This window comes from Epithele typhae, assembly GCF_022376455.1.
Source record: "Epithele typhae strain CBS 203.58 chromosome Unknown BXZ73scaffold_1, whole genome shotgun sequence".
NCBI lineage: Eukaryota > Fungi > Basidiomycota > Agaricomycetes > Polyporales > Epitheliaceae > Epithele > Epithele typhae.
In genome coordinates, this window is record NW_025954192.1 from 1,633,446 (window position 1) to 1,656,162 (window position 22,717).

Genomic DNA, 22,717 nt, shown 5'->3' on the forward strand with positions numbered 1-22,717 from the left:
CGCATGTCCGCTTGCCTTGTTCTCCCTCAGGCCCCGACTGCCAACGGGAGCCTTCCAGCCTTCGCGGCACCAGCGCGCGCAGGGAACCCAGCAGAGTCGCTCAGAAGCCCTCGGCGACCGGCATCCATAGCCAACACTATGGGCGCTCAACAAATGCAGCACATGTATGCGATTTACACAGTAATACACGAAGCGTCCATGTCCGAGCGTCCACGAAGTATCCAATGCATATACTAGGTCATACCCGAAGGTAACAGCTCATACGGCGGGGGAGGCGTATCCGATCTGAGATCATCCGGGACATCATCTGGCAGTCGAACCGTCGTAGGATCCGTCTCGGGCTGGGATGGAGCAGGAGCGACGGCAGGAGGGGGAGGATGGGGGAGAGAAAGAGGGGGAGATGACGCATCTGGGGTGGCCGCCCCAGACGGAGCAGATTCGAATGAGGGTTCACTGTAATGCCTGTGTGGGCGCTGTAGCTGCGGTTGGTGCGATGATGGTCCAGCGGAAGGGGTATGTACGACAGATGTCGGAAGCTCCTTCCCAGCCAGCTTCTGCCGGATCAAGTGCATCGCAACCGCGAAGTCTTCAGGAGTCAGTCGCCCGTCATGCTCTGAATCGGCCAGATCCCTGGGTGCCGGACAACGTTAATACCGCGATTATTCCAAAATGGCGCTCTTCGTCCTCACCATATAGTGGCCATGACGGCATTGGGTAGCTTAGCTCGAGCAAAGAATGGCACCGCCACGTCGGACTTCAGATACCCTTGCCTTGCGGTATCTAGTTGCTCGAAGAAGCGGTCGTATCGTGCTCGCTCCTCCGGACGGATATCCAGTTGCTCGATGCCTGTGGGTTGTGCTGGAACGTATTCGAAAGGTTGTGGGAGAGGGGACATTGGGAAAGGTGGTGGACACGAAGTTGGTGGGGGCGGCGGTCCGAGCATGTGCAGTTGAGGTGTACTCCGCGATGCCCTCAAGCGAGAGGGACCAGGTGATGTGGAGGCAGAGCGCGTTCCCTCGCCGTGTGGTGACGGAGGGTATAGAGCAACCATCATTCGAGTTCCGGTTTCAGACGGCTGTCTGGCAGTGAGACCCGTATACGCGCCGTCGGAGGTGGTCGGCAGTAGCTCAAGTGGTACTGATGGTGGTAAATGATAGCCCTCTTTTCTCATCTTGACAAGGTGCATAGCTACTGAAAACTCCAGGGGAGTGAGGAATCCTTTCTTGCCAACATCGACGAGATCCCTAAATTCTCAATTGAGCTCAAACCTTGTCACTTCAGCCAAGCCTACGTACCAGACTCGACCGACTGCGCTTGTAGACAGGCCTGCTTGATGCATATATGCCCTTCCCGTCTCTTCTAGGACTCGTCCCGTCTTGCCAGGATCCAGAGTCGAAAACGTATGGTCAGCTTGGATTTTAGTAGCTGGGGAGATGTCCCAAGTGAAACTTGGCGGTCGAGGTGATCGTGTTGTGGGGTGCTGGGGAGGAGGTTGAGTGGCGAACGGCGAATGTGATGGTTGTAGCGCGCTAGATGTTTGCCCATTCAGGTCGAGAAGATTAGAGGAGCCCCGCCCAGCTTCTTCGTATATGTGTTGAGGGAGAGAGGTAGGTACCGAAGTGAGCTTCCCAGTCATGAGGGCCTGGATTAGATACATAGCAACGATGAAGTCCGAGACATCAAGAAAACCCCGACGACGCGAGTCAGCGAGCATCCTAAAATCAATGAGATGAGACATGGTTATTGGATTTTGGATTTTGAGCATATCTACAAACCAGATATCCGACAAAGCATTCCAGGGAAGCTTGGACTTCATGAACACGTCCTTTGCTTTGTTTCCTTTACGCGTGTGAGCCAACGTGAAGTCTCGCTGTGTCATGAGATATACCTCCTAGGAAGCCGTTCTCTGCACCAGAAGCCTTGAAGATCTTCTTGAACTTATTTTGGTCATGCAAAGTCAGGGGCGGAAGAACATGGGTCGCCACGCCCGTAGAGGGTCCGGCGACGGACTCAATGGCGATCGGGGAGATGTTCTCAAGCACAGCAAGTGGACCGGCTATGCGACGTCAATGTCTTCGCATTCTCGCTATACGCGAAAGAATACTCACATAATTTGACCAAGTTTTCCATAACAACCGCCCCATTCTGCGCATGCCCAATCAAACGGAGTGCTATTCCGACACCTTGCCTGTCCAAGAGGCCGTCTTTGCTATCGACACTCGCTATCTCCCAAATCCTGGCAAGAGCATCCGGGGTGAGGTTGGAAGCACTGAAAATTCGAGTGGCGGTTTGTGGGTTGATCTTCCCAGTACGTTCGGGATCACCTTGTGCTAACACCCAGTCAATCAAAGGTGTTTCCTCGGCTACGGGTCGGTACTCAGATATAGCCGTGAGGGCTTGGATCTAGTACGAGGGAAAGGAACACGGTTAATAATAAGCGCAGCATTGGCCCGCAAGTTCGACGCACCAGACGTTCTGTCTTTAGCCTCTCCTCCGCCTCCTGCTCAATGGCGATGCGCTCGAGGTCCTCATACATTCGAAGACATTCCGAAAGCTGCTCATAGGCACCGAGTAGAGCAGCTAGCAGCTGTTCCTCGGTGGTTTCTTCGAGTGTGCGTGCGGAATGCCGCGACTTCTCAGCTTGGGTAGTAGCCCAGGGTATTTGCGAGGCGATAAGTTCGTGCGACTGACGCGCGCGCTCTAGGAGCTCCTACGCATAGAGTGGTTTGAGACGAAGAGGAGAGACAAGAGGTGGCGACGGGAGACAAACCTTTGTGATGTCGTTCTTGAGCTCCTGTGGCTTGGCATAGACGAGGACCTCGTTGAGGAGCTCGGCATTGCCCCGACCGACTCTGCAGACGTTGAACAAGCGCTGTACGTCGTCCTCTGCGGAGATGAGGGCATGCTGCTCGGGTGGTGGGGCAAACCGCGGGGGTTCGGGGCGTGGGGTGAGGAAGGAGGGAGCGTGAGGATGGGGTGAGGGGCCGTCTGGGGGTAGGAGAATCATGCAGGGAGAGAGGGATGAGGAAGTGGTGTGCGAATCTGATTAACCGGAGTGGGACTTACAGTGATTGTTGTAAGCCCACGTTCCGTGCGCGCCGGGAGGGCATCCAGGGCGGTACGGACTGACGAAGGGAGAAGCGATGGACCGACGCCGTAGAGGCATAGCGAAACGATCCCGACGGTCGGCCTGGTCATCAACGAGGACGCAGGGGTACGGGGGACGAGGACTCTGGACGTATATTACGGCTGCGGAGTACGCAGTGGTGGGCTCGGTGATGTTCCCGGTCGCACGGCGCAGACAGCCGCAGCCTGTAGGCTCCAGCCTCCATGGCGTGTGCCGCATTCGTTCGCACACGGGAAGTCGTCGACGTCGTCGCTCTACTTCCGCGGCATACCGCGGAAGGTGGGCATGGTGTGTATCGCAGCCACAGGGCTGGGTCGACGAGTAGACACGGACACAATCGGGCGCGGCAGACAGCGCAACGTCGCAGGCAAGGGGTCTGCCACCGACGGCAACAGCGGACGGGGCCGCACGACAGAAGAGGAGGGGCCCGCCGAACGAAGAACGATGCCTCGTGGCCTGGCCATGGGGGCCGCCGCGTCGATGTTCTCACCGCAAGCGCCTCACTGCTGGGTGCTTTTTACATCAACGACCATCTTCGCTGTCTGGGCATTATCATTCGCTCTACTTCTCCTATCCCCTCCATTATTTCCATCTAACGAGTCCACGACACGAACGGCCTGTATCATCCCCCACTAATTCCGAGTACGCGTACCCGGCGAAGCCATCATGACCACCTCCTCCACCCCGGACATCGCCTCCCAGGTCGCAACCCTCTCCATTGGCTCCCAGCCCTCTCAGCAACGTCTTCACGACACTTACGACTTTGAAGGCAACGGCGGTGGCAATGGCAGAAACCCGTACCACTACTCTACATCCCCTCCTATCCCTGCCCAGTCCCAGTACAACCCGCTTGGCATGAATCAGTCTCCGCTCAAGAACAAGGCCTCTCGCGCCGCCCTTCCTTCCGTAAGTATTTCGACCCCATCTGACGCGTATTCGATACCCTCGCGTTGACCCTTGTTCCTCGTCCCCAGCAGTGGCTCGACAACCCCGCCAGTATGCCAGATAATCGCTCCCTCTCCCCACCCAACAACTCCGATCTCTCCTCGTCTGGAGGCTCACCGCCCTTGGGTCACATGCACGCGCCCCCACAGACTTCTGGCACCCCCGTCGGTGGCGACGACGAGATCATCCCCACCGCCATTGTTATAAAGAACATCCCATTCAACGTCAAGCGAGAGACGTTGCTCGATATCATCGTGAGTGACTCCGGCATCTCTCTCAGGCGCATACACCGATGTTCTGACCTGATCGGCAGGCATCGCTCGCCATCCCGACGCCGTATGCGTTCAACTACCATCTCGACCAGTCTGGTCAGTTCCGCGGGCTTGCCTTCGCCAACTTCCGTCAGTCGGTCGACGCCGACGCCGTCGTCGCGGCTCTCAACGGCTTCGATGTCCAGGGCCGTAAGCTTCGCGTGGAGTACAAAAAGGTGCTTCAGGCCGGAGAAAAGGAGCGCATTGAACGAGAGAAGGCCATTCGACGCATGCGCTCCATGCAGCTTGAGAAGGAGCAACATGCTATGCAACAGCAGCCGGTGTACGAGGACTACGGGTCGGTGATCTCCACCCCGTTCACCCCCCAGCGGTCTTTCTCTGCGTCCAACGTCTACCAGAACCAGCAGTATTCTCCGCCTCAGATGCCGCCTCTGCCTACCTCGCAGTCATTCAATGTCACCTCTCCTATGCCTTCGGTATCCCCAGGTGCTGGCCTGAAGTCATCAAACGAGCTCGATTTGAACGATCCATCGACGCTCGAAATCTATTCGCGCATCCTGCTCTTCAAAGACGATCCCATGCGCGACGAGCTTGCGTTCTCCCGGGCGCTTTCGCCCAAGCAGAGGCGTGTTGTGCATCTCGTGGCCCAGAAGCTCGGGGTGTATCATTACTCAGTCGGTGAAGGCGAGGAGCGTTACGCTGTCGTGACTCGCATTGATCCCAATGCTGTAAGTACATCATGATCCTCGGTTCGGGACAGACTACTGACTCGCCACGATTAGGCTGGTCGCCAGACGCTCTCCCGGGCTTCCGCTTCCTACCTCTCACCGACGACCCCGATGGCGCCGCAGTCGCTCCGCGTCAAGAAGTCCATGCCGGACATGAAGAGTCTCCAGCAAGCCGCGCCGCGCCTCAACACTCGTTCCTCCAACGGCAATATCCGCGAAGGCTACGCTACTATCGCTTCTCCTTCTCGCCGGTCGCCTGGTTTCGCCGCTCTCTTCGGTCAGTCCGCCTTCGGCAGCAACGGTATTCCACCCGTCCCTACTCTGCCTGCCAGCGTCTCCAACATGAACACTGGTGGCATGGACAGCCCCACTGGCGTCGTCCGCCAACCCCGTGGCCCTGGTGTGGGTGGTTTTGAGTCTCGGCGGGAGCGCCGCGAGAGTCAAACCAACCGTGGCTTTGAGGCCCGCTCGCACGAACCTTTGGAGATCTGAAGACTAGCGGGATGGCGCGTGCAGGCGGCAAGTGATTTGCAGGTCTGGGGTTGCGACGTGCACTCCGCTCGGTTCATCCCGTTTGCGAGATAGACTCGGCACACTTTCATTCGGCTCCACGACGACCCATCCCTCTCCTCTCGCTTTCGTCCTCGTGGTCTCCTGCTCTAGTCTCCCCAATCCTACACTGCTTTCGGATGCGGTCACGTATTTACCCGGATCATCATCCTCTCCGTTGTCTGTCCGGAGATATCTTCCGTTCGCGTAGCCCTCTAATCATCACCGGCGGTCTCTGCAGAGCAAGAGAGTGCGCCGGTCACCTCGTTCCTCCCTCATCATTTGGCTTACCTACCAAAAGCCATTCTCCTCTCTCATCTCGAAACAATTCCTGTTCTTGCATGCTAAGTATTCCCCTCACACCTCCCACCCATATATCATAGTCGTCCTGCTCATGCGCATGCTGCCTTTTCCCTCTTCCGCGTTTATCCCACCTTTACCCCTCAGAGTAGCCTTTGGTTGTATGACTGACCCGATATTGCAAGTTAGAGTAAGAACGGTGTGATGTATATATGGATGGACACGGCATTATCCATGCTTGCATGCATGTCCTGTATCACATTATCAACCGTTGGATGCCTGCGCAGAACCAGCGTGAGTTTATTTTGGGATGGGCATATATATGCCTGTCACATGGGTTAGGGGAGGACCCCCGACATTCCACCCAGATGCCTGATCCCAATTTTCGAAAAAGCGCCAAAAATGTCCTCGGGGATCAGGCCTCCCGGCGACCCCGTTTTGGTCGGACGGCCGCAGGCCTCGGCCGTCCGGAGGCTGATTTGGTCGGATTTTCGGAACAGGCCTCCGGAGGGCCTCAAAATGTCCGGATTCCGCTCGAACAGGCCTCCGGAAGGCGAATTTTTTGTCCAGGAGACCTCGGGGCTTCTCAGAGCACGTAGGAGAGACATTCAAGAGTTGTAGCAACTTGTGAATACAGGAGATCGTTGACGAGAACACATAGGGGCATAGACTCGCAGTGGCTACTGTAGCCTAAGCGCCCTCGTCCTCCCCCACGCACTTCTCCTCTCGCCTCTTTACAGGACCTCCCATGGTTCCTCTACGTTGACCCCTCGCCCTCGCCTTCGCCCTCGCCGACGCTCGCCCTCGCCGCGCTCATGACCGTGCTGCATGCACACCTGCACACGCCGATCGCCGCGGACGACTACAACGTTGCACTGAGCCACTTCGCGCGGGTGTGCGTCGCGAGCGCGTGCGGCGTGCGCGGCGGCGAGTGATGACGGTGCGCGGGCCCAGGACCCGGAGGGCGTGCTTGACATCTGTCGGACGGACCGCCTGACGGACCGCGGGATGCTGTGGGGGCTGCGGAAGGTCTCGAACGGGGAGGGCGAGGAGGTAGGTGAGGGCGTTGATGGGGGGACGCGGGTTCTGGGGGGTCTTCGTTGACGGCCTTTAGGGCGCGCACGTCATCACATCGAATGCACAGGTCTTGACGGTTACTCGATAGTCCAGCATGCGGGTGAGAGGGTTGGAAGAGCATGGGCCATGGCACCTGTACGCGTCGAGAGACCCTTGCCCGCCAACCTATCCGGGCCACCTGCGCCCGTGGCGATCCCCTCTCGATCTACCCGCGCTTTCTGAGTCCTCGGCCAACTTTCGAGCCGTCGTCCGTGCCCTCGCGTTCTCGTTCTCGCCCCGGATCTGAGCCAGGGTGGACCAAACGAAATCTGTAGCATATGCACCTGGCGCGCGGTCAAACGGACGGCCCGTCAATTCCCGGAAGCACATGGGGAGATTGAACTGTATTAGGTCTTGAAGAAGTATGCTGCCTCTGGCGGAGTCTGGGTTCAGCTTGCTTTCTGTATTTACTTGCGGGCAGTAGAATATCATTATAAACAGTTCAGTCAATGCAGCGTTCTTACACGCGCGCCAGCGGCTCACATAAGGTGGCTGCCATTGGTCGCGCAGTCAGTCACCCACTCCAACTGACCTCCGGGGACCGCCCAAAGCCGCCCGACCGTCCGTTGAGGATCAGGCATTTGAGGAGCCCCCGCCCTAATGGTCGGATGATGGCTCAGGCATCGGCCGGTCGATACCCTGGAAAATGTCCGACAAGGCCTAAGCGCCTACAGGCATCGAGCCCGCGAAATCGCCATCAATGTCCGGATTCGGCTCAGGCATTTGGGTGAGATGTCGGGGGTCCTGTTAGGGGTCGCGCGAGAGGCTGGTTCTCGCTTTGCCTGGATTTGTGCACGCGTCATAGGCGATGTGCTGCAGCTGACCGCGTTTCGTGTGCGCCCTCGACCCCTCCTCCCTCAGGCTCGACTTCCGCCAGCCTGTCTTGTCGCTCTTCATGGCCAGTTCAAGCATCGTAAATGCCGCCGTGTTTGCTGTAGGAGCACTCGTTGGTGGTGGCGTCGCCACCGTTGTGGCCTCTCGCAACAAAAAAGTGGACATGCCTCCCCCGACCGGACCCGGACTGGCGCAGAGGCCAACGACGCCGCCCATTATGGACACCAAAGAGGGCGTGCTCGTCGTCCCGCCTCCAGGAGCACAAGTGCAGACGGACATGGCCGTCTTAAAGTACGGACATCCAGGTAAGCCCGATCGGTCTGTCCTCCTGTGCGCGCCCGTCCCGATCACCTCTCCGCCTTGCAGGACCGGTCTCGGACTTGCTCGTGCGGCGGGCGTACGTCACCGCGTACGATCGTCGGCTTCGCCATCCTGCGTGGGTACGTGCTCGTCGGACGTCCGAGCGACGCGCTGCGCTCACCCCGACTCGCCACAGACAGCGGAGCATCTGACGCTGGCGTCCCTCGGCAAGTCACCGCTGCAGGATAAGGAGGCGCGGGCGGCTGCGGACCGCCAGAACTCTCAGTTTAAGGAGGATCAGTCCGTACCTGCGATGTTCCGCGCGAGGCTGCAGGACTACTTCCGCAGCGGGTATGACCGCGGGCATATGTGAGTGGCTTGGACGCGAGGTACTAGTCTGGGGAGCTGACGACTTGAACGTATAGGGTTCCTGCAGCAGACGCGAAGGCGTCGCAGGTACGTGGGCGCGACCTTCTAGTGAGGAGAGTGTTGACCGTGCATGCAGGATGCTATGGACGAGACGTTCTTGCTCACTAACATCGCACCTCAAGTCGGAGAGGGGTTCAATAGGCACTGTACGTATACTGCCGGGAACCTGCGGACGTTCTAGTTAACCCGTTCCGAGACAGACTGGGCATATGTTGAGGACTGGTGCAGAAGGCTCACGGGGTCTTTCAAAGACGTTTACGTCTTCACCGTGCCCTTGTACCTGCCCAAGATGGAGGCTGACGGGAAGTGGCGTGTGGTAAGATCGCTTTATTTTTGTCTGGCTAGAGCAGCTACTCATCCTGCACCAGAGCCATGAAGTCATTGGTTCACCTCCCAATGTCGCTGTACCGACACATTTTGCCAAGGTTGTGCTCACAACCAAACCCAAGTCCCCGTCGACCCCCGACGTTCTGGAAGTCTTCACTGGGGCCTTTGTGCTGCCAAATGCCGTGATCCCTGACGAAGCCAAGCTAGAGAGCTTCGTGGTGCCAGGTACGGATACATATTCCCGTGTCCCGGTAGCCCATCCTCACTGACATACAACAGTTGATGCGGTCGAGCGAGCTGCGGGTCTGACATTGATCTCTGATGCCGTGAAGGCGAACTCGAAGCACATTTGCCAGTCGACACAGTGCGAGGTTATTGTCCGCCGCTTTGACGATGCTCGCAAACGTCCCGACATGCGCCGGGTGATCTCCGCTCCCAAGTAAAACTGGGCGTGGCTTGCTTGCCAACCTTTCCGAGTAGCGTACTGTGCGCCGTGCTACCACGGTAATATTCAATATAATAGATCACAGCTCTACTGCGGTCCCGATGGTCGAAGCCTCCTGCTTCTCTTTCTCTCTCGCCAGCCGTCCCTTCCCTCGCGCACGCTCAACCTCAAGCCACACCCGCTCCGCCTCGTCCCACAGAGCCATTCCTTCGTCGTACGCGCGCTCGAATATCTTGATTTCCCGATCCAGCTCTTCCTTCCCGTTCGGGCGGGCGAGGACGGCGCGGATGCCCGCGAGGAACGCGTCGAGCACATGCATATTGTGCATCGTGAGGAGCGTGTGCGAGGACATCTCGTGCGTGTGCAAGAGGTGGTGGATGTACGACCGCACGAACGGCGGCTGCAGCGTCGCGGGAGGCTTGTCCGCCCACGCGAGGTGGTCGACCGGGCTGTGGAGGAGCCGCGACGCAGGGCTTTGGGGTGAGCATGCACCGCACGGGCAGACGGGAAGTTCAGTGCCAGCCTGTGCGGCGCGCCCGTCGAGGAAGGTGGCGGCGAGTCGAGAGTGATCGTGCGCGTACGCGTGGTCGAAGAGGTTGTGGCCCAGGTCGAGCTTCTCTGCTTCCCGTATTCTTGGGGGCGGGACCTCCGCGGACTGCAGGGGTGAAGGGGCAGGGAAGGCGAAGTCGAGCGCGATGCCAATGTCTGCGGCGCGTTGCGCCCAGAAGCTGTCGATAAGGTCCACGCCGATGTCCCGGACGAGCCGCAGTATCTCGTGAGGGGAGACGGGGGAGTTGACAATGCGCGGTTTCTGCGCTGAGAGAGGAGACAGTGACGCGTGCAGAAGTTCAACGAGCCGTTCCGACGACTGAGGAGACGAACGTTGGCGGTCGCTGACGTGCACAAAGTCTTCGAGAGAGGCGTTCGGGGCGTCTGCTTGCTCGCTGTCGGCCAGGATGGCCATGTGGAGGGGTAGAAGGTCGAAGACGTACCCGGCGACCCCGTCGTCGAGCGTGTCGAGCGGTGCTAGTCCGGCTGCGTCTTTCAGTTCAATCCGTTCCGTCAAGCGGTCAGAGAACTCGGCTCGCGCTGGGGAACTTGCGCCACCGGCAAGATGGACGAGAACCCGTGGTGGCCGTGAGCGCGAGGGTGAAGGTTCCCTCAGGGTCTCAGCGAGCCAAGCTATCGATCGTTCTATACTCTTCGTGAGGCGCTTCTGAGAATGCGGTGGAGGGGTTAAGGGGGTGTCGGAAAGAGCCACCACAAGGTCTGGGCTGCATTTGTGCGCATACTCCTTCCATGCAGCTAGAGACGCCTGTACGAAGACGGTGAGTCCCGAAACTCTCCAGGTCGAAGTGCGGATTTACTCACCTTGCGCACCCCACGAGTACACTGGGCGGATACAAAGTCGGTGCCATTGGGAGGCATCTTCCGCCCGTCGGAAGGGTCGCGAAGCGTTAGTATGAGCGCGTGGCTTTCGGGCCGATAGCCCAGGAAGGAGTGGAGAGGGTGCGGGCCTTCGACCAGAGTGGGGACTGGGGGATTCCTATCCAGACTGCATATTGCGCAAGATTCTTGTCAGAAGAAGACAGAACGGTGCTCGCGAGGACCTAGGGAGTCTTACAATGACTCGAAGGGGAGTTGGACGTGTCGAATGGCGGTCGTGAGATGCACATGGTCTCGCGTGAGGTGTGGAACGACGCCGCGAGAGGTCGCGATCAACAGCGCAGGTGTTTCTGTGTCCAGAACGTGGCTCCCGTCCCCACGATCCAGCCTGATCCTTCCGGTACGAGGTCCAAATTTGCTGGGCGTGGCAGGGTCGGAAGTCGTGAAAAAGGGCGCGGAGGTCATGGCGGGTCGTGAGCGAGGGATATGTACAAGGGTATGAAGCGCGAGAGGCGCGCGGAGATACTTGCGGTGACGGTGCAGTGTACGGACCCTGCAGTCCCTGGAGGCTGAGGCCTTCGTACGTGGAAGGTCTGCCCAGAGAGACTAGAGGCTGGGAGGTCGGAAGAGTCAGGAAAGGGCAAGACTCCTTGACGCCTTGAAGAAACGATGCGACGCGTGCGGTCCGGCTGCCCCGGCAGGCGCGAACACTCAGTCCACAACAGACAGCCAGCACAAGTTCGGGCACTGCCTGGCACACACACTCGTATATACCCTCTTCATCCCTACCACCCTCCTCTTGGCTTTCGGTCCCTTCTCGACCATTTTGTGGGGTCGCTACTTGAATACTTGCCCACACGATCTTTGCTTCAGGACTTCCTCAGCTACTTGGGACTACTGGATCGGCTCGCATTGAGTATCACGCGGACTCGTCAGTCATCGACGACGGGACTAGAGGATTACGATGGCTAATGTGCGGGATGCGTTGGTGAGTCTGTTGTGGTTCACTTATATGCATTGTTATGAAAGGTGCACATCATTCCAGTGGGAGTCGGGTTATGATGAATCAGTTGAGGTCAACCAACGCGCCCTAATAGACAAGGTCCTTGCGCGATATTCTGGCGAGTTCACAGGTGAGTTCAAACTAAAACTTACATCCACACAAGGTCTCCAATATTTCCTTTGCAGTGTTCCGCGAGCTGTTGCAGAACTCAGACGACGCAAGCGCTTCTGCGGTCGAGATCCATTTCGAAACGAAAGCCTACCTTGACCGCGAGAATAACAAGGCTGAAACCGGTGAAGCATCCGATCTTGTTCCAGAGGCGGAGAGTTTCCCAGATCTCAAGAACGCTGCGGTGAGGACGCTTGTCAGTTGAGATGAAGGGAACCGGACTGAAACAGTTTCAAAGGTCCACCAGTGGACATTCAAGAACAATGGTATCGTCTTCAGAGACGAGGACTGGAGCCGTCTAAAGAAGATTGGTGAGTGTCGAAGAGCGTCAAGTTTATGTCTTGCTCAATAATCGCACGTTCAGCGGAGGGCAATCCAGACGAAGAGAAGATCGGGGCCTTCGGCGTTGGTAAGCATGGACATCGAGCTACTCAGTATAACAGTTCGTTAAAAATAGGTCTTCAGGATTCTACAGTCTATTCTCTGTGACCGAGGAGCCATGGGTGTTTTCTGGAGGTACGAAGAGTCCAATTAGTAGTGCGGTGGCGGACTCATGACGTCCATGATTAGGCCAGTGGATGAACTTTTACTGGAAGGACAAGAAAGACCAGGTTTATACAGTCAATATCGCGCTAACAATGTGTATTTCTAACGGGTGTGTAGCTGTTCGCAAGGCGAGGAGTGCGCAAAGGCATCGAGAACGACCCTTGGACTACATTTCAGATGGAGCTTCGGGAGCCCACACCCATTCCTCAACCCTTCGATTTTACTCGCTTCTTGGCATCGTCTATCACATTCATGCGACACTTGGTCGATGTCAGCATCTTCCTGGACGACAAGAGGCTTTCTCGTCTGACGAAGAATCCAGGGAAACCCGTCTCGCTCGCTCTACCAAAAGGATTGAAGCCATCGAGTCCGTTGGGTACGATGACTGTGCACGGCATCATGACAACTCGTTAGTATCTGACTGGGATATTGTCCCCACGTCCCGCTAACTGGCTTATGATCAGCGCTATCGATAAAAGCCGAGGTCATGGAGTGGGTCTACATGGCAGGGACCGAAAAACCCCAGCCAAAGAAAGAAGTCCCCAAACCTACGTCTGGGGGTGGTGGTGGATTCTTCTCGTCCCTCTTCTCCTCCTTTGGTGGCTCTGGAGCACCATCACGATCTATCACTCCTACCCCCACCCCGTCTGTTCCCAAAGTCGACCCTAAAGCGATCGTTGAGTCTAACGTCGTACTCTCCATCTTCACCGCAGACATCGCAGTCTCTTTGGATCAGAAGATGGTAACAGAGCTCAACCGTTCAACTAAGAAGAACCCTCCCACGAGGATGAAATACGAGCTCATCTATGTATGTGACACCGTCCATGCAGGCTATGATTCGTATCTTACTAAGACATCAACAGACCGGAAAGAAAGAGTACGACGCAAGTAAGAGCGAAGATACAAAGCACGGGCGGCCCACAGGGAGTATTTTCCAGGGCCTGCGTGCGGATATCGATGGGTATGTAGGCTATGTGCGGTACCACATTCTGTAGAGGCTCACACTTTAGCACAGGACCGGCCAAGCAAAGGTTTTCATCGTGAGCTGAGCTATGACACCTTCTTTCAGCTCAACCTCACTCATGATCACAGGGACATTCCACAGCTCAGACCACGGGTCTCGCAGGGCACATGTCAGCCCGATTCATTCCAACTGTTGAGCGAGAATCCATTGATCTCGTGTGAGTGTGCCCGCTGCATAAGTCGCGCACGACCTGATCTGTGTATTATTCCTTGAAACGCAGGGATCGTAATGTTGCAGGTGAGAACTTGCTTGTCAATCTTGACATTGGGTAGCACTAATCCCATCGCAGTTTGGAATAAGGAACTGCTCTACATGGGAGGGTACCTCTCGCGTGCCGCCTACGAGATCCAAATTTCTGCCGTCCAGCATACATGGGATACAGCCCTGGCGGCCGCTAAGGTCAACTCGCCGGACGCCACCTTGGACGAAGAGCTTCGCGTCTCATTGCGGGATCAAGTCATACATGCGCTAAAGTTCTTTACATTCCACGCATCGACGCCATCTTCAGTAGTCTCGCGTTTCCTCGAAGAGGCCTTCTTCGCATGCGCCGTTACCAAGACTCTGTTCTCCGGTCGCAAGACTCATTTCTACATCATGTCGTCCACAGGCGTACGTGACGCTTTTGACGTGCGCTACCCAGACGAGGCGTTCGATGGTTTCATGAAAAACCTCCCTATCGTCCCAAAGGAAGTCTTGGATCAAGCATCCGCCATCATCGATAAATTGCGAGAGCAAGGCATGCTCAAGGACATCAACTTCAAGGATGTCTTAGAGGAGCTCCGTGATCGCCCGCTCACTCTGACGGAGATGCAGGAGTGTTTTAAATGGTGGATCAAGCTATACAATCGGGGCATGGCCGGTGTCACTGTCAGCCTGGACACTGTGCGATCACAGCTACTGAATGCCGCAGTCCTCACAATCGAAGAAGCTGGCAAGCCGGGACAGATTGTACCCCTCTCCATCATCGAAAGTTTCCTCAACTCTCGCACCAGTGGCTCCCTCATCCCCACCGATGGGCCGCTTCCCCCTCACCTTTTGCCTGTCTCCCTCTCCCGTCATTTCGACCCTGCTCATCTCATGGCTGCTTTCGGCTGGCGCGAACTCAGCATTACAGAGTGGCTTAAACATATCGTCATACCCCTTCTCCTCACGACACCGAGCACGACGTCCACCTGTCTCCTCAATGGGCCGAGCGCGTGCTGAACGTTCTGGCGCGCGCGAGCCCGTCGCTGTCCAAGGGTCGTCTGGAAGAGACCAAGGCGTTGCTTAGCGAACACGCTTGTATCCCGACTTCCGCTGGACTCAAGAGGCCAAGCGAAGCATACTTCCAAAATGCGCATGTCTTCAGTGATCTGCCGGTTCTGACCTTGCCTTCCGGTGCTGTGGTGAAAGGACCTATGGAGAAGTTCCTGCAGACCATTGGAGTTCGGAAACACGTCGACCTTCAGATCGTCTTCGACCGGTGCGTTGGACTTCGTCGGGCTGATGGTCAATTTTGACTAGTATCGTCACAGGATGATCAAAACGGGAGACTGGACCATCGCGGACCTGATCAAGTATCTTGTCGACGTTCAGATGACGCTTACCGCCACCGAGCTCGAGCGACTGGAGATGACGTCCGCATTCCCTCGTGAGCTTCGAGAGGGCGAGAAGCTTCCTGAGAACGGCAAGCCCTTCCGTCAGAAGGCCTCCGATCTCTATGAGCCTCTGGATGTATTCAGAGAGCTCAAGCTGCCGATTATCGACTGGGGAAAGACCCAGAAATGGCGCAGTAATTCTCCAGAGGGTACGGTACCCGAAGCAGATTAATTTTGCGTATAAAACTAACTCCCACCACAGCCAAATTCCTGTACAAGCTGGGCTTGCGACGCAACCCGCCACTGCCTGAGCTCATTGGTCTGGCAGCTAACGACAATGAGCCAGTGCGCAAGGCAGCTATGAAGTACTTCTTTGATCATTATGCCACCCATTACGCGGACTATGACCCCAACAACTTCTCGAACGTCGCATTTATCCCCGCGGTGCAAGGCGGCAAGAGCTGCGTGGCTCGACCGCACGAGGTACGCTTTGTGCTCGCCGTCATCGGTTCGTACGTGACTTGGTGATCATAGGTGTTTTCATCGCCGGAATGGGCCACTCTTGGCTTCATGGTCATCGACCCGTCACTCAAAGGGGAGAGCCTTGTGCATCTCAGGCTTCAAGAACACCCACCCGGGACGAAACTGGTTAACCTTTTGCACAGTTCACCGCCTTCCAGCGAGGAAATAGGTGGACGGTGGTTCTCGATTCTCGCGAGTCGCGTTAGCTGTATGCATCTTCCCCACTCAATCTTGGAGACGCATAACTGACATCTGCTCAAAGCGTTTTCCTCTCACGAGCTCAGGGCTTTGTCTCAGATGGCATTTGTCCCTGTCAAGCGCCCCAACGGAAGTATTCAACGTCTACCTCCTACACAGTGCTATTTCAAAGGAGACTCGCAAGCACAATTCCACTCGAAGTTGTTCACGTTCGTGGACTTTGGCGTGACAGCGAACGCTTTCCTGAGCGCGTGCGGCGTGAAGCACGAACCATCGGTCGAGGAGATTGCCAAGATCTTGCTTGACAACCCAAGGCAGTTCTACGAGTTGGCTGAGGGTCGTGAGAAGTACGTCAACGGCATTGTTGAGAAGAACTCATGCTGACGATTTTCTGTGCAGCTATCTCACCGAGCTTCGGAACATTGCCGTCAACAGACGGCTGATCTCTTCCGGTACCTTGGCGAGATTGAAGCGCTCCCCCGTCCTGCTATGCTCTCAGCGCATCCGCAAGGCGAAGTCTCCCACAATTCAGAAGTCGCCTATGCAGACTATGGAGGAACTCGAGGAGGAAGATTGGGAGTATCAGTATGACCTGGCGACACCCGACAAGATTGTGATCGCGGACGATACTCATGCATACCAGCTTTTCGGCGACGTCATATTCACAGCTCCACAGGAAGATCTACTAGAAGGTATAGGTCATTCTATGAACGCCATGCCCGTTATGCTCACGATACGACGGCAGAATTTTACATGGAGCTTGGCTGCAGACGAGTGAGCTCGACGGTGCGGGAAGATTACAATACCAGCGGTGAGGTCGTAGGCTCGCGCAAAGCGGCAGAGACTCGTGGTCTTATCCTGGAACGCTTGCCGTTGTTCTTGCATGAACACACGCACACGAAGACAAAGGTGTCCTACTCCTGGCTCAACAGCGACAAGAACTTCATCGTCAAGACCTTCGGCAAGCTCACCGTCACCAAGACCCTGGACTACCGTGAGAAGAAATTCTCCAAGAGTCAAGACGCATCGGCCGTCGCTCGGAGAATCAATCGTGGTCCGATCGAACTGTGGCTGGCAGGCAACGACCAAGTCGACATGTACGAGTAAGTGGGTTTCCTGTCAGTTCTTCTGTCGGTGTCACTGACACCTCGCATGTAGGGTATCAACGTCGATGTGCAGGCATCTTTTCGACTCGCCCAAAGTCAACGATGCTCTTCTGTTCATGACTATCCTGTCGACGGACCTGCGAGCACTACGTAGGAGAGGCTACAATGGTAAGCGTGTCATGCGCGTGAAAACCAGCCACTACTGATGGTGTTGTAGTCGACCGCATTCTTCGACAGCAGAAGGCGGATCGTCTCGCTGCAGAAGAAGCTCGTGCAAAAGCCAAGGCTGCCATCGCTTCCCAGACCGCATTGAATGCTCCCGTGGACACATTGGTTTCTCCACCACCGCTGCCTGCGAAGGATACTCTCATCGACCACGAAGTGGCGAGCTTGCCCGACGAGTCGAAACATGCCGGGCCGATGAACACGTTCCGTCAATCGCTGCAGAAGATGAATCAGTGGAAAAGGAAGGGAGACGACAACTCCGCCGTCGCTGGACCAAGCGATGCACCAGCCATGCCACCTCCGGTTGGCAATGAGCTGCAGGCACCGCTCCTGCCGCCTCCGCGTCAGGACCGCGCTCGCACGCCAAATCCCGCGGCGACGCCCAGGAGCGCCATCAGTTCGTAATTGCGTGTCAACGTTCGATACTCTACTAATTTTTTTCTGGTAGACTCCAACATCGATCTTGCCATCCGGGCATGTAAGGAGGAACGGAACGACACGCTGAGGAATCGGCAGCATGTCCAGATGGTCAAAGAGTCTCTGAACGAAGGTTACTGTGATGTTTCCGGGCATCCCACTGACATGGCTCTAGCTGGCGAGTATATTCCAGTGGACTGGGTGCGCCTCTGCTCATGTTCTGGGATTTCCAGGTGAAATGGGCGGCATCAAGGTTTTCGTTGCCAAAGGTACGGCGTCTTCATCAAGTAGCCCAAAAACATATGCTCATACTAGGCTCGCAGACGTTCCCGATATGAAGTCCTTCATGAAGACCAAGTCTGAATCCCTGGCTCGCTTTATTTACACCATTCGGCCTCTGCAGGAAGTGTATACCCTCCCGCCTACCAGTCTGCACATCTTCTATGACCGCGCCGGCGAGCTCATCGCTTTCAACCGATCTGCGAGTCTGTTCCTCAACCTAAGATACTTCGAGCAGTGGCGTGAGCTCCGGGTTTCTTGCTGGATTCTAAACGTATTGTGACACATTCGCTGCAGATGACGCGGAAGTTCAGGCGGGTATCCTGATGAACGCGTATATTTCATGGTGCGTCCCGCTGTCTCCCTATTACTATCCATGTTCACCATCCTTCAGGTACTTCACACTTGCTCACGAGATCGCACACAACCTAGTCAAGGAACACAACTCGGAGCATGAGTTCTACTTCTCTTCGATCTGCGAGCAATATTTGCCCTCCTTCATGAAGTTGGTATCGGGTGGTGGCAGATGATGATATCCTGCAGGACTTCTTTCCCCGGATACTAGACGATTTAGTCACGACTGAACAGTGTACCATATGATCTTTCACACGTCGCCATAATGTCACATCACGACTCCATCCTGCTGCGCGTCGTGAAACGTCAGGTATTCGCGACAATGCTTGCTGAACACGGATACCACGCGCCCGCTCCGCGTCGCACGTGACGTAATGTTCAAGACGCGTTCAAAACAGCCGCGTCCAAACTCAACACACGACTGCCACCCGCCACCCACCCACCCCCTCACGTCGTTCTCCCTCCTACTTTTACACGTCTTTAACGATCTTCTGTCCTCTATAATGGAGCAAATCACATCTCAGCTTGCCCCCCGTACTGCCACCAAGCCCTCAGCTGGCGGAGCTGGAGGAGACCCTGCAGGCAGCGTGACGAAACGGTGAGTGGTCCCTATGCTGAGGGAGCGATGGGCATGTCACAAGCCTGAATATCTACAGACTTAGTAGCGAACTTATGACCCTCATGGTGAGTGTTCTGGACTTCCCCGGCAGGATCTCATAATTGACCATTGCGCAGATGTCCGCATCCCCGGGGATTGTGAGCTTGGAATGCTTGTTACGCCTCTTACACTGCTTAACATTTCCGTTTAGTCTGCGTTCCCCCGCTCTGACTCGAACCTCTTCGATTGGGTGGGGACCATTGAGGGCGCGGCGGGTACGGTACGTGGTTTCCTCATGCTCCCATATCCTCACGAGATTCCAACCTGCCGCAGGTGTATGCTGGTTTGAGATTCAAGATCGCCATCCACTTCCCTTCAAACTATCCCATGGCACCTCCAACTATCAAGTTCGAGTCGCCATGCTTCCACCCAAATGTCGACCTGAGCACTGGTGGCATTTGTCTGGACATCTTGCAGGTGCGCATATTCTTGCTGTGGGATTACGTGGGGCTGACGTCGGCAAACAGGACAAGTGGTCTGCCGTTTACAGCGTGCAGACCATCATGCTCTCCCTCCAGTCCCTGCTTGGGGGTACGTGTACCCGGGATGTCTACTGCCTTGAGACGGGACTGATTAAATTCTATTGGTAGAGCCCAACAACGCGTCGCCACTCAACCCGGATGCGTCAAACATCTGGGACAACGTCGAAGGTAGGGTTTGACCTTTCTGCCATTACGTGTTTGGGGCTCATGAAGCGTCTAGAATTCAAAACGCAGCTCATGAAACACTACCGCCCGATTTCAGAAGGGAGCGACTGAGCGCGTCGTATCCGCCCCCTCTGTGTATATACTTTCGTCGTATCACCTCTCGCATGTTTTGTTACCCACGCCGCAGGACAATACGTCCTTGGAACCCCCTCCCCGCCGCCATGACATACCATTCTCCCGCACATGGATCCCAACTGCATACGATTCAGGCATATGCCATTACTGCACCAGGTGGCAGCCACCGCTTGATCGTGCTGTAAGATGCTGCGCGCACGAGTGCTCTGCATCGATATACCCGGGAGCCGACCCTCGCAGGCATTCTGTTCGCAATGCGCTCCATGTTGTCGTTGCGACGAGTTCTCGTCCAGATGTCACATAAAGCATATGCGACGAGATGTTCCTACCCTACGCTCGTTCCCTCTGTTCCCGCGCCCCGTCCGTGAGTGATTCGTTTCTGCGTGACAGAGTCGGATAAAGTTGGAGGATCTGTGGTCAAGTGATCTCGATGGCGGATGCCATGGAGGCGGGCGTCTGGAACGGGGGCGCGGGTGCCGGCTGGATGGTGGAAGCGAAGGCCTGATGGGCTCGCGGTCGGGTACAGGCAGCGAGCTCGCGTCGCCCGTTGCCACTGGGTTGCCTCTCGTCCTCCACGTCCCCGTTCCCGGTCTGCGCTCGCTGTTCTCCTTCTTGCTCATTCTGCTTCTCGCTTCGTCTGCAGACAAGCCAGGCTCGGTTGATCCGACTGCTCTTTCGCTTTCTTCGTCTTGAATTCCCAGTTCTACTCGACCCTTTCTGACCGTAGCCGATTGTGAGTCTCTTTCCTTGCTGCTGGCACATTTTTTGTATGTTGGCGCACACCCCTGCATCGTGTACGGTGTTATTCCTGCAAGCACAGGATGCTAACCAACAGCCCTCGCTCCTACAGCTGCCTCGCTCGCCCTCGAAGCCCGCGTTCTCCTCTCAGCCACACCCCCACACGCTAGCAACGCCATGCCCCGCCGGTCGCCCCCCACCCCCCTCCGCCTGCACGACGGCCCGCTCCCCCCGCGCGGCCAGCCCCGGCACACCCTCCCCTCGCTCCCCTGCCCCGCGTTCCACGCGCCCGCGACGGGCGCGGTGCCCGCGGCGGGCCCCGTCCCGCGCGTGCGCATGTCGCACAAGGCGCTCCCCGAGCTCGTCATCCCCGCGCTCGCCGCCGCGCCGGTCGCGCTCGCGGGCCCGTCCGCGTTCAGCGCGCGCGCCAGTGGGGTCGTCACCGGCGCGTTCGCGTTCGCGCACGGGCGCGAGGCGTCGCTGGGGTCGCTCCCGAGCTCGCCGTCGTCCGCGGGGAGCACGGGCCCGTCGGCGCGCAGGGAGCGGGAAAGGGAGCGGGAGTTCGTGCGCGGCCCGTGGGACCACTCGGGCACGATCCAGGTGCCGTTCGACATCGGCGCGGTGCTGCCGCCGCCGATGCCCGCGGCGGTGGGCGTACGCGGGGAGGGGGAGAGTTTGGGCCTGAAGAAGGTCAGGGTTTGAGCGGGATGGGTTGGGTGGGATGGTGTGGTCGTGTCGTGCGTGTGCGTGCTCGGTCGTTGTTGTATGAGAGCAGCGTGTGTCAATGCAGTCCGTCGCCGGTAGTTGGACCATGCGTGCGTGTGCCGAACTGCTCAGGCGTGGCGTGATAGATGATGGAGGATGAGAGGGATGAGTCATGAGTTCTGGTGGGTACATTGGCAAAAATGTTCTGCTACGATACATGGAGCGCGGGGCTGGGGTATGGTATCGAGACAGCAAGGTGCACAGTGCAGCAAAGGGGATACGGAGGAACAGACTAGTGGTCGCATGGGAGCGAGTGCTGGGAAACATGGAAACGACCCTGGCTATTTCTTGCCGGACCTGAACAGTGTGTGAGTCTAGGAAAACGGCCCAATGGATAGCTCAGACGCACTTCTTGATTCCACCGCCAGGAGCACCGCCTGCCGCACCATCGATTGTGAATCATCTCTCCTTCGATGAGCCAAAGAACGAACATACCCTTTGCAGCTAAGGCATGACCCAAGGTCAACACTCTAGAGAAGAGAAACATACAAGAAGCAGCCGCACCTTTGTCGCGAGCAGCTTTCAGGGCTGCCTCCTCTGCCTTCTTCCTCTCCTTGAAAGCGACATCGTCGTCGTCGGGATCCTTCTTATCCTTCTTGGGAGCCTGAAGAAGCACGCTTGAGCACAGATACAGCAGAAGATGGAGAAGCACAGACCTTGAGAGGCTTGAGCTTTCCGCCTTGTCTGCCGGCCATGGTCGAGTACCAATACAAGAGGGTGTTGGAGTAGACGCCCGTGTCCATGCCGTGGCCTGCAGCTGTGCAGCCTGCGGGCCTCGGCCTGAGGCAGTGGCTGCAGCAGAGCCACGCGAACTTTAACTTGTCCCACCACCTTCCGATTCAGTCTTCCTGTGACGCGCTGACGTTCGCTGCAGATCCAGTTCCAGGATGCCTCGACGCACGTTTTGCGATGAATACTGCAAGCTGTACGTTGTGTTACCCCTGAACATAATCGCTGTGAGAGCACGGGACAGCGATGAGAGGCGACAGAAGATACTACTGTGGTGAGACAACTTGCCATTCCTTCCTGCCTCGCCCCTGCCACTTCCGCGACGCTCATGAGCACCATCGCAGACGGCAGAATCGAGAACCCTGCAGCCCCTCGGTCAGATGTGACTCAAGCCGAACACAGAGCGGTCCGCACCAGACGAGCTTGTTGTCAACATACCATCCGCGCCCCGCTGTCCCCCATATAAAACGCAGGCTCAGAGCAGGCCTGATGGTGGGGCGGACCAGGAGGACCCATGAGGGCGCGAGTCACCCTGAATGTGACCAGTTGACACGCGCGAGCTCGGCGCAGACTGAAGGTTTGAAAGACTGCGCTGGATAGTTTTCAGGACGTGCACGTTTGAAGCAACGACGTACACTGTACCGCCCAGTTTGTGGACAGCACTGGTGACGGTGCTGTGCAACGCACCGTCGCTGTCCAGGAATTGTGAGGTGTCAGCGCACCCTGAGGTCAGTACCACGGACCAACATCATGTGCACACTTTCGATTTACGCCAATGATCAGGGCGACAATCGTTGCCGTGAATGGCGGGCTCAAAACCCCGGCCACGGTTCGTTTATCAAACCCATAGAAGGCTGCTCCTTCACGT

General features: G+C 56.9%; 8 protein-coding genes across 8 annotated transcripts; 5 read left to right on the forward strand and 3 right to left on the reverse strand.

The window, feature by feature from the left end:
* Window positions 1–233: 233 nt before the first annotated feature.
* On the reverse strand, window positions 234–3,007 carry BXZ73DRAFT_37704 (EF-hand; the record flags this gene model as incomplete). Its single annotated transcript, XM_048018067.1, has 8 exons — window positions 234–630; window positions 690–1,244; window positions 1,296–1,715; window positions 1,776–1,839; window positions 1,889–2,056; window positions 2,109–2,403; window positions 2,468–2,710; window positions 2,771–3,007. 8 exons carry the CDS (start codon window positions 3,005–3,007, stop codon window positions 234–236), a joined length of 2,379 nt encoding a protein of 792 aa, XP_047884067.1.
* A 786-nt stretch (window positions 3,008–3,793) lies between these two features.
* On the forward strand, window positions 3,794–5,564 carry BXZ73DRAFT_37556 (uncharacterized protein; the record flags this gene model as incomplete). The annotated part of the gene is made up of 4 exons (XM_048018036.1): window positions 3,794–4,033; window positions 4,102–4,326; window positions 4,386–5,072; window positions 5,127–5,564. The coding sequence occupies 4 exons, from the start codon at window positions 3,794–3,796 to the stop codon at window positions 5,562–5,564; spliced, it is 1,590 nt and encodes a 529-aa protein (XP_047884068.1).
* Window positions 5,565–7,932: 2,368 nt separating this feature from the next.
* On the forward strand, window positions 7,933–9,370 carry BXZ73DRAFT_73126 (uncharacterized protein; the record flags this gene model as incomplete). Its single annotated transcript, XM_048021836.1, has 8 exons — window positions 7,933–8,176; window positions 8,238–8,311; window positions 8,368–8,540; window positions 8,597–8,627; window positions 8,677–8,746; window positions 8,801–8,916; window positions 8,969–9,152; window positions 9,207–9,370. 8 exons carry the CDS (start codon window positions 7,933–7,935, stop codon window positions 9,368–9,370), a joined length of 1,056 nt encoding a protein of 351 aa, XP_047884069.1.
* Window positions 9,371–9,451: 81 nt separating this feature from the next.
* On the reverse strand, window positions 9,452–11,223 carry BXZ73DRAFT_95847 (tRNA-guanine(15) transglycosylase-like protein; the record flags this gene model as incomplete). The annotated part of the gene is made up of 3 exons (XM_048026911.1): window positions 9,452–10,687; window positions 10,744–10,927; window positions 10,997–11,223. 3 exons carry the CDS (start codon window positions 11,221–11,223, stop codon window positions 9,452–9,454), a joined length of 1,647 nt encoding a protein of 548 aa, XP_047884070.1.
* Window positions 11,224–11,722: 499 nt separating this feature from the next.
* Window positions 11,723–18,353, forward strand: BXZ73DRAFT_86493 (uncharacterized protein; the record flags this gene model as incomplete). The annotated part of the gene is made up of 28 exons (XM_048024222.1): window positions 11,723–11,746; window positions 11,804–11,891; window positions 11,947–12,113; window positions 12,168–12,240; window positions 12,294–12,338; window positions 12,395–12,445; window positions 12,500–12,540; window positions 12,593–12,884; window positions 12,940–13,283; window positions 13,339–13,436; window positions 13,491–13,515; window positions 13,568–13,656; window positions 13,720–13,736; window positions 13,789–14,630; window positions 14,660–14,961; window positions 15,014–15,285; window positions 15,339–15,559; window positions 15,611–15,806; window positions 15,861–16,143; window positions 16,196–16,488; window positions 16,542–16,899; window positions 16,955–17,070; window positions 17,120–17,524; window positions 17,576–17,722; window positions 17,778–17,813; window positions 17,868–18,065; window positions 18,121–18,169; window positions 18,218–18,353. The coding sequence occupies 28 exons, from the start codon at window positions 11,723–11,725 to the stop codon at window positions 18,351–18,353; spliced, it is 5,208 nt and encodes a 1,735-aa protein (XP_047884071.1).
* A 327-nt stretch (window positions 18,354–18,680) lies between these two features.
* Window positions 18,681–19,593, forward strand: BXZ73DRAFT_86494 (ubiquitin-conjugating enzyme/RWD-like protein; the record flags this gene model as incomplete). The annotated part of the gene is made up of 8 exons (XM_048024223.1): window positions 18,681–18,775; window positions 18,834–18,861; window positions 18,913–18,933; window positions 18,987–19,055; window positions 19,109–19,252; window positions 19,303–19,366; window positions 19,426–19,485; window positions 19,538–19,593. The coding sequence occupies 8 exons, from the start codon at window positions 18,681–18,683 to the stop codon at window positions 19,591–19,593; spliced, it is 537 nt and encodes a 178-aa protein (XP_047884072.1).
* A 939-nt stretch (window positions 19,594–20,532) lies between these two features.
* On the forward strand, window positions 20,533–21,057 carry BXZ73DRAFT_95849 (uncharacterized protein; the record flags this gene model as incomplete). Its single annotated transcript, XM_048026912.1, has 1 exon — window positions 20,533–21,057. The coding sequence occupies one exon, from the start codon at window positions 20,533–20,535 to the stop codon at window positions 21,055–21,057; it is 525 nt and encodes a 174-aa protein (XP_047884073.1).
* A 344-nt stretch (window positions 21,058–21,401) lies between these two features.
* BXZ73DRAFT_95850 (translation machinery associated TMA7-domain-containing protein) lies at window positions 21,402–21,863 on the reverse strand (the record flags this gene model as incomplete). The annotated part of the gene is made up of 5 exons (XM_048026913.1): window positions 21,402–21,417; window positions 21,470–21,497; window positions 21,556–21,564; window positions 21,625–21,724; window positions 21,777–21,863. The coding sequence occupies 5 exons, from the start codon at window positions 21,861–21,863 to the stop codon at window positions 21,402–21,404; spliced, it is 240 nt and encodes a 79-aa protein (XP_047884074.1).
* Between the last annotated feature and the right edge of the window lie 854 nt (window positions 21,864–22,717).